Raw genomic sequence first — 12,810 nt, 5'->3', positions numbered from 1 at the left:
GAAAGGGGAAAAAGGGGAAGGATAGGGAGAGATGGGAGATGGGCCTAAAAACAGAACAGCAGCAACGATCTGAGGAGGAAAGTTAATTTACTAAATATGATATCAGAATGCAAGATAACACAATATAATACAATACAATTGGAATTGCAGCTAATAAATCACATAAAATAAGAGAGAGAGAGAGTCTGAAACCAAAGGCCTTACTCTAAAACTGAAGGTGAAACAGCTGGGGAACACACACTGCTGGGCAGTGAAAAGAGTGTATCTCGTGACTTGCGAGGAGTTTTATCTTTCCCTCTGAACGCACAGTCCTCTGGGGTAAGTAGTTGTTCTTCACTTCTGAGAACCAGGTACCCGGAAAATCGGCAGTCCATGGAACTGGGGCATTAACTCTTTAACTCCCAGTGCTTTACATGATGTTATGACGTGGAATACCGATAACAAAAATCATAAAAGCATGATACCTTGGTGGCCAGATAACATAATATCATCAAATTCCCTTTGTTTGCACTGTGGAGGGATCCAGGAGCACTGGCCCTGGAATTGGGCATTGAGGCTATTCTGTCATTTTGCAGGCAAAGAACAACGTATGACTACAAGACTAATAAATATAACAATTTCCATTTCCGATTTGACCTACTGCTCCAACTTCTGATTTTCCATACCCTAGAGCCAAGGCAGGAGTTCATATACTGCAGAGAAAAGCCAAGGGGGGAAGATCGTATAATCACAGAATGGCTTGGATTGAAAGGGACTTCAAAGATCATCTATTTCCAACCTCCAGACCATCTAGTTCCAACAGAAGACGTGACTTCTCCCCACTGTCCGTGAGGAGAGATTAGCACAGAATCTATCCTCAGCAACATGGAAGACAAACTCTACTTTTGTGCTAAAACTGTGCCCAGATTTCTCCTTTTAACCCAAAGTTTTGAGCAGTGGGTTGGACATAGTTGCTGTCCTACATTTGACTCCCAGAGAGACTGAAGTGAGGAAATTTAACACAGCTGTCCTTACACTTTGGCAAAAGACTGGCTGGTTTTTATTTATCTTCATGGTTTTCTTATCTTTTCTTTAACAAGGAGGGTGCTTTTAAGCTGCATGATTCAGTGTTTGGAAGGAGGCTGGGGAGTGGAAAACAAGCCTCCGAGCACTGGAGTGTGTTGTTTCATTTTTCTGGTTTTCTAGAGGTTTAAACCAGTGTTTAATAATGACCCTTAAAGTCTGCATGTGTCATCTCTTGATGTCAATCAAGGTTTGGCAAAACAGTTACAACAACATAGGAGCCATACACAGTAGTTCCTCCTTAATGACAAACTGAACAGTGCTTGGGATAGGAGTGGGCAATAATGGTCTCTGTACTTTGAGTGCCTGAACTAAGACTGAAAAATAAGAGTAGGGGATGAGAGGAGGGAGCAAAATAATAGAACCAAAACAGACTGGGGAAGCTATTTTCATTAGACAAAATCCCATAGATTTATTTGGAATTAATCAGACCACTCTGACATATACTCAGAAATCCGAAGTCAATGCAAATGATTCACTTTGCCTTACTTCAGGGTGAAAATGTAAGTCACATTGTTGCAGATCTCCCCTGCCCACTCTCAGCTTAGCTCTTTTCACATTCTATATACTTAGAATGAAATAAACGGTTCTGTTTGCAGGCATTGTGAAAAGTTACAAAAAGCACATATCAGCATAGCTGAAACGTTTCATCTTGAAATGCTGAAATTACATGCTTTTGTATTTTGAAAATATAGTTCTCTACATCTCATTTTTAAAGCTGAAGCATTCACTGAAACCCACACAAATTTGTGAGCAGTGGTGGATATCAACCCACCTAGAATTTCCCCTGTATTAGTGTCCTGTTCTCTATCATTTTCCCAATTATTGGTAACATTAGTTCAAGAAGAGGTCTCCGTGGGCATGATTTCATACTACAGTTTTTCCAAGGAAACAAATATGCCTCATATTTCAGAGGGAGAAACAATCTATACCGCCTGAGAATTTTCTGCTAGTAATGTCAGTGGTGAGAGTGAAAACAAAGAATTTATTACAATGGCAACATTTTATTCCCCTATCATCAAAGGATTTGTTTGCCAAAATTGCTGTAGAAATAAAAACAGGTTTTCTGGGAAAAAGTACAGTCCAGCTATCTCAAACAAACTAGCACGCATGGACTGGGCAAATCTGATAACAATCAGTGCTCAAACACCTTAAGTCACCTGCAAACTCAAGGAGCATTTAATTGTGAAGAAAAGTTACAGCAAGCCGGAATAGGAAGCTAATAATATCTAAAAGTCATATTCAGAGACAGATATCATGAAAAAGTTTCTCCAGTGCTCTGCAGAGGATTTCCTGCTGTCAGAAAGGAACAAATACCGCACTGCAAGAATCTGCTGAATTGGGAGGGATATGGGGTGCAGATAATTTGGGGGGCAGAAAAAGTCTTTCATCTGTCTTTGGCCTGTGGTGAGGCTGAAGGCAGCGCAGACAGACTGCGGTGACGGTTTAGTCCCCATATATTACACAACGCATTAAGACAGAGAAGGATTTTGTTCCTTCCTGGAGCCAACAAGATTTAAGATACAGTAGAACAAATTCATTTCCAAAGAGGAGGTAAGGAAAATAGTTCCTACAGGTTACAGATGTGCTTACCTTGGAATTCTCCTATTATAATTACCTTAAAAAGAAGCAATTAGAAATTAGCCATCTCAGCTAATTGAGAGCATTGCTTAATACAGAGAAGGTTGAGTCTCTCAGCTCTGTCTGCATGGGGATCGTGACAAATCTGGAGTAAGGACAGTCTTTTTTCTTCTGCATATGTACAGTGACAACATGAGTCCTAGTTTGACTGCAATTAATTGAAGTTTCCCTGACATAAGTAGTAGATAAGAGTGGTTCACCAACCACTCAGTAGCATTTCATTATAGTGAGAATGTGTTGGATTTGTAAGAGTTCATTTCCCTCTACCATTGCCACAGGTCCACTGTGGTTCTGACTTCATTATCACACTTCTTGAAAGACTCACAAATTGTATTCTCCCTTCATCAAGATATAGCCATTACAGCTTCCAGCTTTTGACTTTGTCAATTTTCAAAAAAATCCTTTGATGCCTTTTCTTTTTCATTTAATCTGTCCTGTTATCACAGAGGCTTCATGATCACATCGTGCACTGCATAATGCTCTCAGATATCCCATAATTGCTATTTGGAACATAATTGAAGGGAAACATGGCAGAAAAGAACACTTCAGATTTGTCAGCATAAGAGCACAAGTGACCTTACCATGCACTGAATTTCCTTTCATTTTTTCTACAGTAAGTTTAAACTTAGTTTCGTCTTCCAGTAAAACACTTCCAGAAGTCCATGTGCTTAGAACTGACGTTTGAGGAGAATCCCTTCTTCCTGCATGGTCACATATAATGCATTCAGTCTTCACTTCCAGACGTGGATAGTAGACTTCATTCCCAAAAGGTACTGGAGAGACTCATCTCACCCACGTCTGGTGTTGGCTTCTGACATTCCAAGTGTTTTCACCATCAATGGAGACAAATAGGCACTTCTAGGGTGCAGGTTACCTGACTCACTCTAGACTCACCCCATGGGATGAAGAAAATCACTTTTTTCCTCTGTTGATCAAGGCCAATTTGTGCAGCCATCAGCCTCGGGATGGCTTTCTGTGGTGCTGACACATGAACTGCGCTCCTGGTGGGCACAGAGGAACAGAGCCGAGGAGGTGGCTGTTGGGAACCCTTGGAAACACTGATGGCAGGCACGGAGACAAACCCCATTTTATCCGGAATGTCTCCAGAGACCATCCAGAAGTCCACACAGGGACAGGGTGAATGAGCTGCCAGCACGCTCCTGGCAGCAGACAGTACTAGCTGGGACAGCTGCCTTCATTTCCCGCAGGGCCCATTCCTCCCTGGAAGAAGCAGCCTCAGCAAACCTTTCAGCACCATCAAAATGATCAGTTCAGAGATGATCAAAGGTTTGTGAGCTCAGATCTGATCTTGCTCCAGTGCCTAAGCACTGCTTGATCTGGGAGTGTTAGAAACCAAAGAAAGAGGAAAAACAGCCTTCAGCTTTTTCACACATCAACATACAGCTTGTTAGATATGTCTGCATCTTTGCATTTTGTTGTTTGCATGTTGCCCATTGTTAGGTAGCTTCTATATTTTGCAGCTTCTTAAAATTCTGCCTCTTTTGACAAAACTTAGTTCTCCAAATAATTCTGCAGTAGATCAAACAATATTGCATTAGGGGAATAATCATTTCTACATAGTTGGTGCCTATTTTCCTCAAATAATTCTCTAGGCTACAAAAATATTTTTTCACTCCTTTTTAAATGCAGAAACAAAAGACAGACTCTTGGCCCATTTTATCACTTCCAGAATACGTTCAAGTCAAGGAAATTGAAAGTAAACGACGTTCTCATCTAAGCCACTTATTTCAAAGTTCAAAATATAATCACAAAATAAAGATGGGGGTTCATATTAAGAAGTCTAATCAATCTAAAACTTTAATGCAAGCATAAAAATGCAAGTTAATTAAACAACAATTTTTATTAAGCTAGTATCTCATTTCTGATAATAAGTTAAGCCTCAGGGAAGAAATGTATTGAATTGCATTTAATTGTCACAGAGAAATTAATAAAATATCACCTATTTAATCAGTCAAAACAAGAAAAACCTCAGTGAGCAGTTAATGGTGTATTCATTTCATGCTTTCTCTTCCCAGGATCATAGATGAGTTAAGCAAGGATATTGTCTTTTTACTTGTTTAATTTATATCTTTTTCCAGGGTAAGATTGCTTCACACAATATACTGTCAGATACTTTACACTGATACGGTAATGAGACTCTCCTTCTCCCCACATCCATTATTTCTGCTGCTATTCTTTCACAGCCCAGAGCCCTGGGCTCTTAACCTGTTTTCATTCCTCCTGATTTCCCATCTGACAGGTCCATGAATTTGCAATTGAAAACCTTCAAGTTCTCAAGAAGGTGAATCCACAATCCTGCATGACAAGCTTCTATTTAAAGACCAGCCTTGCATACACATTGCTATCAGCTCCTAAACTCCTTTTATTTTTTCCATCTATCTGATAGTATGGAGTTATATATCTTGTCTGAACTATTAATTTATCATGAGCAATGCAAAAACAAAATTGCAAGGTGACAATATCATGGTCCATGTTAGTTATACACTAAATCTTACATACATAGGTTCTAAATTAGCCATTACTACTCGGGAAAGAAATTCTTCTGTCTCTGTCAATAATTCCATATTAAACTTCAGTTTGGTGCACTGCAACAGTCAGAAGGTGAAATCAGCTATTAAGAACTGTAAGAAATGACATTAAAATATGATAGAGAGTATCATACGCCACTAAATTATTGTATTTTGGCTACTGCTTACTGTTTTGAATGGCTGCTCTCAAAAATGACACAAAACTCAGCAATGTTCAGAAAACACTGCAGAGTGGCAATGGCTCCTGGAGTTTATTCAGCCAGGAAAAGAGATGACAGCCTGTGCTTTAAGGTGGTGCACGGAGGTAAAAAACAAGCATGTGTGGCACTGAACACAGAACTGGCAGCCAGCTCCAAGGAGATGGTCATGGAGTCATCACTGACGGTCTCTGAATTCAGCAGCTTAGACTGCAGCACCCGTGAGGAAAGGCAGCACCGTGCTGGGTATCGTCAGGATGGACTTTAGGAACAAATGTCAATTTGCCTCTAAAGCATAAGGGAATCCACATGATATCATAAACACAGATTTGGATCAGATGGAAGTCATGCTACATTTGAATCCTGAGAAGGTTCGTTACTGCATTTCTGTCAAAATTATCAAAGCATACCATATAAGCTTTTGCCAGAATTACACCCAATCAGGTGTAAAGACTTGACAGTGATAAACTCGTGCATTCTTGGAGCACATTTGAACAGGAAAGTGAGTTTATCCCAATTAGTGCTGCCTCCTGTGGCCACTGTGGTCTTGGGCAGGTACTTGGATCTACTGTACCACTGTACCATATAATTGCAGCTGAAGGGGTGTTTCAAAAAGAGCTATAAAATAGGGAATGACGTGGAGGAGATGAATAAATGAGTTTCTCAGCTTCTCAGTCCTCAGATCACAGAGCAAGAGTGCTCAATGAGGTGATAAACTCAAAAAAAAAATGAGCATAAGTGTTCCTCAGTAAAAAGTATAAATCATATGACATGTTGCAAGGAACACTGTTGAGGCCAAAGAATCAAAGACGTTTTGCATTTATGGAAACCTAGTCACAGTGGGGTTTAATGTCCATCCAGCTCCAACCCCCTGACTTTATGAAACTGCTGAGGACAGGATCATTTGCTCATATCTGTTTGACAAACTCATTTCCCAAGTATCCTCTCTCTGTCCTTCTTGGGAAACAGAAACTGACTTAAAATTTGACCCAGTTGCTCTCATGTTCTTGGTGTGTTAATTAAAATGCATTTCCCTAGACACTGTTATACACAGAATATCTAAAAAATGGCCTGGAGGGGGGAAGTTCTAGGCATATTCAAGCATGCTCTGGACAAATACAGGTCATACTTTTGAACTGTGTATCACAACTCAGCCCCTCTGCAAATGCCAGCCATTTGCTCAGGCATATAAAGCTCTGGTTCTTGCAAATCCTTCTGCAGGAAAGAAATGACTTTCTACTGACACATTTGGCTTTCTTGTATATGAAAAGAAGCATGCATCCTGAACAAATGCAAACTAAGGATTGTACTCAGTAGCCTTTCTTATGTCAGTGCACAAGAGTTGGGTAGCAGATCTACTAAACACAACCATATACTCACAAAATAATGAATGCAGTTATTACATCCAGGGACAGGGTGTTCATTTCTCTTGTTCCTGTACTGCCTAGAGTCCATTCCCCTCTCCACAGGCAGATTGAGCCATCACCTGCATGGCCAACCAAATTTACCCTGACCTCATACATGTAGAAGAGATGAGAGAAAGCACAAGACAGTACGGAATATATAAAGAGAGTCAAGAATAATCACTTCTGGCATGAGCAGGTAAACATGAAAAAGAGGATTTGTGCATTTTCTTTTCCTTCAGGAAGAATTCTTCCAAAACAGCTGGCTAAATTAAAACCAACCCTTGGAAGAGTTCCCCCAGAGTATCAGACGTACCTGTGAGCGTGAGGTGCCCCTGCTGCGGGCTCCATCCTGCTGTTTTCCTTCCAGCCGCTGCCTCTTACGTTGTGAACAGGCTCTCCAAGCTCATATTTGCATCTAAGACTCATCTACTTGCAGCTAGCAGCCCTGGTGCCTGGTCACTCCAGCTGGTAAACACTGAACCGGAACAAAGACTTTTCCCTATGCAAACAGTAACTCTTGCTCTGGGGAGATCTGCAGAAGCCAGCAAGCCAGGCACTGCTGTCCCCCAACAGCTCCGAACTAGAACATCAACCTCTTCGCCTCACCAATAGATCTTGGAAGGGGCTGGCTTCCGGACTGAGCTATCACCCTCTGGAACATTAGTCCTGTTTGAACTTTTTGTGTATTTATACTCTGTTGTAATTAAAGAAGAACTTCATTTTCTCCATTTTCTTACTCTTTCCACCTGTGATGTGCCTGACTCTTGATTGCAACCTAACATACAGGGCTCTGGATTGTGTCTCCCTGTTCTTCTGCTCCCACCTCCCCACTTAATAATACATGCCATTAATAGTTACTAACCTTACAAAATATTCACATTTATTTCCTCCAATCTTGTATATACAACCACTTCCTTGTGGCTTCCTCTTGGCTATGCTCCAGTCCTTGCTGAGAACAGATTAAAGATGCACAAGACCTATTTTGTTCTGCACTTCTCATAAGACCATTTTTACACTGTTTTTAACCCTTTCTGACCCAAATAAGACAGAACTGACCCATAGTGCACCTTTGAAACTATGTATTTGATACACAGAATTTGCCCAGTGGGGCAAATTCCTTCTTCCCAAGATCAATACCCAAATTCACTGCTGTGATGAAGTATCCATAGCACACGAAGCACTAACAGTTTTACTGGAGTGTGAAATGCAGCAGACAAATGAAGGAGTCTTGTGCAGCTTATTGCAAATGATTGGCCAGGTTTGTATTTCTGCATCCTCTTGTTTCTCTTGGATGACTTAGGGAGATGGCTGCTTCTGCAGGCCTGTTATCTCATCTTCTTGGTTCAATGAGGATCAGGCTTCTAGCCAGGAAGCTGCCTTGCCCTTCCGTGGCAGCAGTCATACTCGCTTGATTTGAGCAGATGGGCAAAGCACTGCTAGGAGGAAAAATGCTTCCTAAATCAGCTATCTCATACAATCCCATATCTCTAAAAAGCAAATGCAAAATCCTTTTTTCTCCAGTGGAGCAGAAAATGAATTTTTTTAAATTATTTTTTATTCTTCCTTCAGAAGTTTACATTTAGCTCCAAGTTATTATTCTATCTTTTTATTGCTGTACTTCTGTCAATTCCTTTTTTCACTCTCTCTCATATTCTTTCTGGTTTTACTACAAACAAGCCAATATCAAAAATAATAATGATAACAAAAATCACCAGCAGCACATGTCTTAGATTGGGATGATGACGTGTCTATGCCCTGGTTGGCCACTGTTGCTTTGACTATCTAATTCCCCTAACAGTCTTAGTAATCTCTTCAGCAAAAAAAGCTAAAATTGCACTAAAGAAGGGTATGAGAACATGTTTGCTAGCTCATCTAGTCCAGACAGTCTTTTCATTGTGTAACTTCCAACAACGTTTCCCCTGCATGGCTGAATTCAGAAATACAGGAACATTTCTCTAACTTGCAATAGGTATTATTTATTCTTCTTTTTTTTTTATTTGGAAGGGACCTTAAAACTCACCTAGGCAGGGATACCTTTCGCTAGCCCAGGTTGTCCAAAGCCCCATCCAGCCTGGCCTTGAACAGTTCTGGGGATGGGGCATCCACCATGCCAGTATGGGATGCCAGTCCCTCACCACTCTCTGAGTAGAAGAGTTTCTTCCTAGTGCCTCATCTAAATCTCCCTTCTTTTACTTTAAAATCATTACCCCTTGTCCTATCACTACACTCCCTGAAAAAGAGTCCCCCATTGCTATGCTTCCAGTTGCAGCTTCTGCTCATGCTTCCCAAAGTCTACATTTCCAGGCTACTGTGCAACAAATAGGGCAGAAGCAGACTCCATACATGACTAGACATGCAATGAAATCAATCTATGTGAGCAGAGCGCCCTGTAAAATAGTGAGATCTCTCCTAGGAGCTACACTATTATCCAGAAGGTATATTATTATATCTAACATTGAATTATTGAAATCACTCCGTGGTGTTTCCTTTCTGCGTGACTGCTGTGCTAATTCCTCACTCCAGGCCCTCCAGTACCTGAAGGGGGCCTATAGGAAAGCTGGGGAGGGACTTTTTAGAAAGGACAGTAGTGACAGGATGAGGAGAAATCGTTTTAAACTGGAAGACAGTACATTTAGACTAGATATCAGGAAGAAGTTCTTTACTGCGAGGGCAGTGAGACACTGGAACAGGTTGCCCAGTGAGGCTGTGGATGCCCTCTCCCTGGATGCATTTAAGGCGAGGCTGGATGGGGCTTTCAGCAACCTGGTCTAGAGGGAGGTATCCCTGTTTGTAGCAGGGGGTTGGAACTAGATGATCTTAAAGGTCCCTTCCAATCCAAACCATTCTACAATTCTACGATTCTATGAAAAGTTGTTTCCCCTCTTGTTTATAATCTCCCTTTAAGTATTGGAAGGCCACTAACAGGTCTTTCTGGAGCCTTCTCTTCTCCAGGCTGAAGAAGCCCATCTTCCTCAACCTTTCTTCATTGCAGAGGCACTCCAGCCCTCTGATCATCTTCATGGCCTCATCTGGACCTATTCCAACAGTTCCACATCTGTTTTATGGAAAGTTATAGGATAACAGTCTTCAGAGAGACAATAGACAAAAGCGAAGTTTTCTTCAGAAGACGGCTGTCATCACCATATTGAAATTGGTGGTAAACTACTGGTACTGGCCATGATGTTAGTGCAGGAACTGGTAGCAAACAAGCCCAAGGGCACCCTGCCCTCACTCATACTACAAGACCCTGACCTTCTCTGTATCATGGGAAGAGCTGATAGCCACTACAATGAGCTACAGAAAATGCTGTGAGTTTGAGTGTCTTTTTTTTTTGTTGTTTACAGAATCTGAGGCTGAACAGAAAACTCCCTTTTATTTACAAAGGAGGTGTTCCTCTGAGCTGCTTGATAAACCAAGGTGGGGGCTTGGATTGTAAAGGAACAGAAAGCTTACATAAGGGCAGCTTTGTAATAGTCAATATGTTAAAAAGAGTGAGTCAGCCCCTCTTCTCATAAATAAGCAGCACAATCCTGGGCTAAGTCAGGCCTCCAGTGGAAGGGAAGGAGTAAGAAGAAAGTCAGGATGGATGTGCAGTCTGCTTCCAGCCTCACTCCTGCCACATCCATAAAGTAACATAGCATTGGGAAGTCCATTCAGCCAATGGATGTAAAACATTTATTTGTCGCATGGAAAGAGCATCAGAAGTCTACAGCATTGTTTGAGTAGTGTTGTGATCTGAACTGCAGTATTTGTAGCAATGGGTTGGTGCGTAAAATGAAAGACTCCTTTGAACAATGTGGTCCCTTGAAACTACTGGAGGCACTCAGCAATCAGAAAGTTTTATTTTGGGTTTCTTTAATGAGTACAGAACATTGTCCTCAGTTGTCTTTGAAACTCAGAGGGACCCAGCACCATTTGCTCTGTGTGACCTGGACAGAGCCAAGCAGACCTAAACTTGTACAAAGATGCCAAATGCAAGCAGCTATAAACAGGAGCTGACCCTTTTGTGGCAGGGCAGACAGCCTGAACCATAAATCATCTGCTGCTAGGGAGTCCTCAAAGTGCTGAAAAAACGTTATTTGAGAGAAAGCAATACTTTGTTAGAAAAATCAAGAAGCTCAAGTGGGCCACTTGCTCAGCAGGTATAAATTGACACGGTTATCTCAGCAACCAAGTGGCCTCAAAAATGAGATTGTTGTAATTTTTGAGAGAGGAACTCTAGACAGACATCCAGCTAATGATCTACTTGATAGCAAGTAAAGAGGTTTGATGGTGTCTGGTAGAACAAGCAGTGTTTGACTTTTATAAGTGGTGCTTCAGAGCTGTTCACTGGTGGAGAGAAGGGTAGATATGGAAGCATCCATACAGAACCAGAGCAGGAGCGCTGACTCCACGCTTATGTAGGTTTGGTGGGTGTGGTGCAATCTTTTTTGCACTTACTTTGTTAGCAATTTTAGGAAGAACATAGTGAAGTTCACAGGGGTGCTCAGGAGACCTGAGCTGTGATCCCAGCCATACCACAAAGCAGGCAGCAGTTGCTGCACGAGGTACCACATCCCTGCTCCCCTGCTTTCCCTCCCACCTGCCTGTCTGTGCAGCTCTGTGGTCAAACTGCACAATGCAGCTCAAAGCCCTGCTCTCAGCGTTCAGACCTGTGTTTTGCAGCTCAGCTGCACATCCTACTCTTCCCCTAGGGACTTGTTATTTTACAGTACTCCAAACATACTTAATCTTCAACTTTCCAAAGGCTGTTAGCAAGATTTGTCAGCAAATTACCATGGAACTGGAAGGAAGAGGAATAATAAGTCCCATCTGGGTGGTTTTAGCACAAAGTGAGATGTAAAGTTTGGACATGGCTGTAGAATCAGCCTCACATTAGAAAGCAGTTTCTTGACGAGTCAGAGACTAAACCACAAGTGTTTTAACTCGTCTCCCTCCCTTACCCATACAAACGTTCCAGGTTGTTGAAGGCTGCCTGGAACATGGATACAATACATCTGTAGGGCTGCTCTGTTTTGAACCAAACCCTGTTGGTCTCAAAGGTAGAGCCATGAGCTCTCCCATAATGGGGAACTGAGGCTCTGCCTTCTGCTCAGTACAGAGCCCTGCACACAGCTGTTAGGACACACTGCCCAAAACTGCATCCCACAAACTGCTGGCTGCTTCATCACTCTTCAGTGAAGATGCAAAATATTCTGGGAATGCCAGTTAAGCAGTGACATTTGCAAAGATGCTTCTGTTTTTGAAGCACTGGAACAGGTTGCCCAGAGAGGCGGTGGATGCCCTGTCGCTGGAGACATTCAAGGTCAGGCTGGACAGGGCTCTGAGCAGCTGATTGAGCTGCAGGTGTCTCTGTTCATCGCAGGAGGGTTGGACCAGATGACTTTTAATGGTTCCTTCCAACTCAAACAATTCTGTGATTCTATGATTTTATGGGCACGTTGGTAGCACTGGAACATAACCATTAGCTGTTCAGCAGAGAAACATTAATCCCAGATGTATTCTTTTTGGCACAGAGAGAAAACCAGAATGTTTGCTGCGGGAAGTGCTTAGCATCTGAGTTAATTACATAGCTGGATTCTCTACCAAGTAGCCATGAAATTTAAACATTGTTCAGAAGGTTGAGCAGGAGAGTTTCCATTTAAAAAAAAAAAAAAAAAAAAAGGTGTCTGTGCACAAACAGCTCATAAGCCACTCAAAAGGCTGCAGAAAAGCTGTCCACCTCACCCAGTCCATCACAAGTACTGAGATCCAACACTAAGAGACCTGTCACACACGCCCAAGGACCATTATGAGTGGATGCGGAGGGTAAGGGATGCTGGTTGCCCTCCCAGAGTTTTCCAAAAGCTACTGCCAATTCTTGAGCACAGAATGCAATTCTGCATTTACAACTGCACACGGATGAGATTAAAGTCATGATTTTTGCACTGCCCATATGCTTACAGCACACCCTAT

General features: G+C 41.9%; 1 protein-coding gene across 2 annotated transcripts in view; it reads right to left on the bottom strand.

Annotated features, from left to right (window-relative positions):
* The window catches only part of FER1L6 (fer-1 like family member 6), a 73,483-nt gene extending 66,088 nt beyond the window's left edge, over positions 1–7,395 (bottom strand). The window contains exon 1 of one of the 2 annotated variants that reach the window (XM_021388353.1): positions 7,169–7,395. In XM_021388353.1, the coding sequence (XP_021244028.1) occupies positions 7,169–7,281 (113 nt within the window). In that variant the 5' untranslated portion in view covers positions 7,282–7,395. The remainder of the gene's footprint in view (positions 1–7,168) is intronic. The other variant, XM_021388354.1, reaches the window with a different exon arrangement.

This window comes from Numida meleagris, chromosome 2, assembly GCF_002078875.1.
Source record: "Numida meleagris isolate 19003 breed g44 Domestic line chromosome 2, NumMel1.0, whole genome shotgun sequence".
NCBI lineage: Eukaryota > Metazoa > Chordata > Aves > Galliformes > Numididae > Numida > Numida meleagris.
The sequence above is the reverse complement of the archived record's forward strand: the minus strand, read 5'-3'. Positions and strand labels throughout refer to the sequence as shown.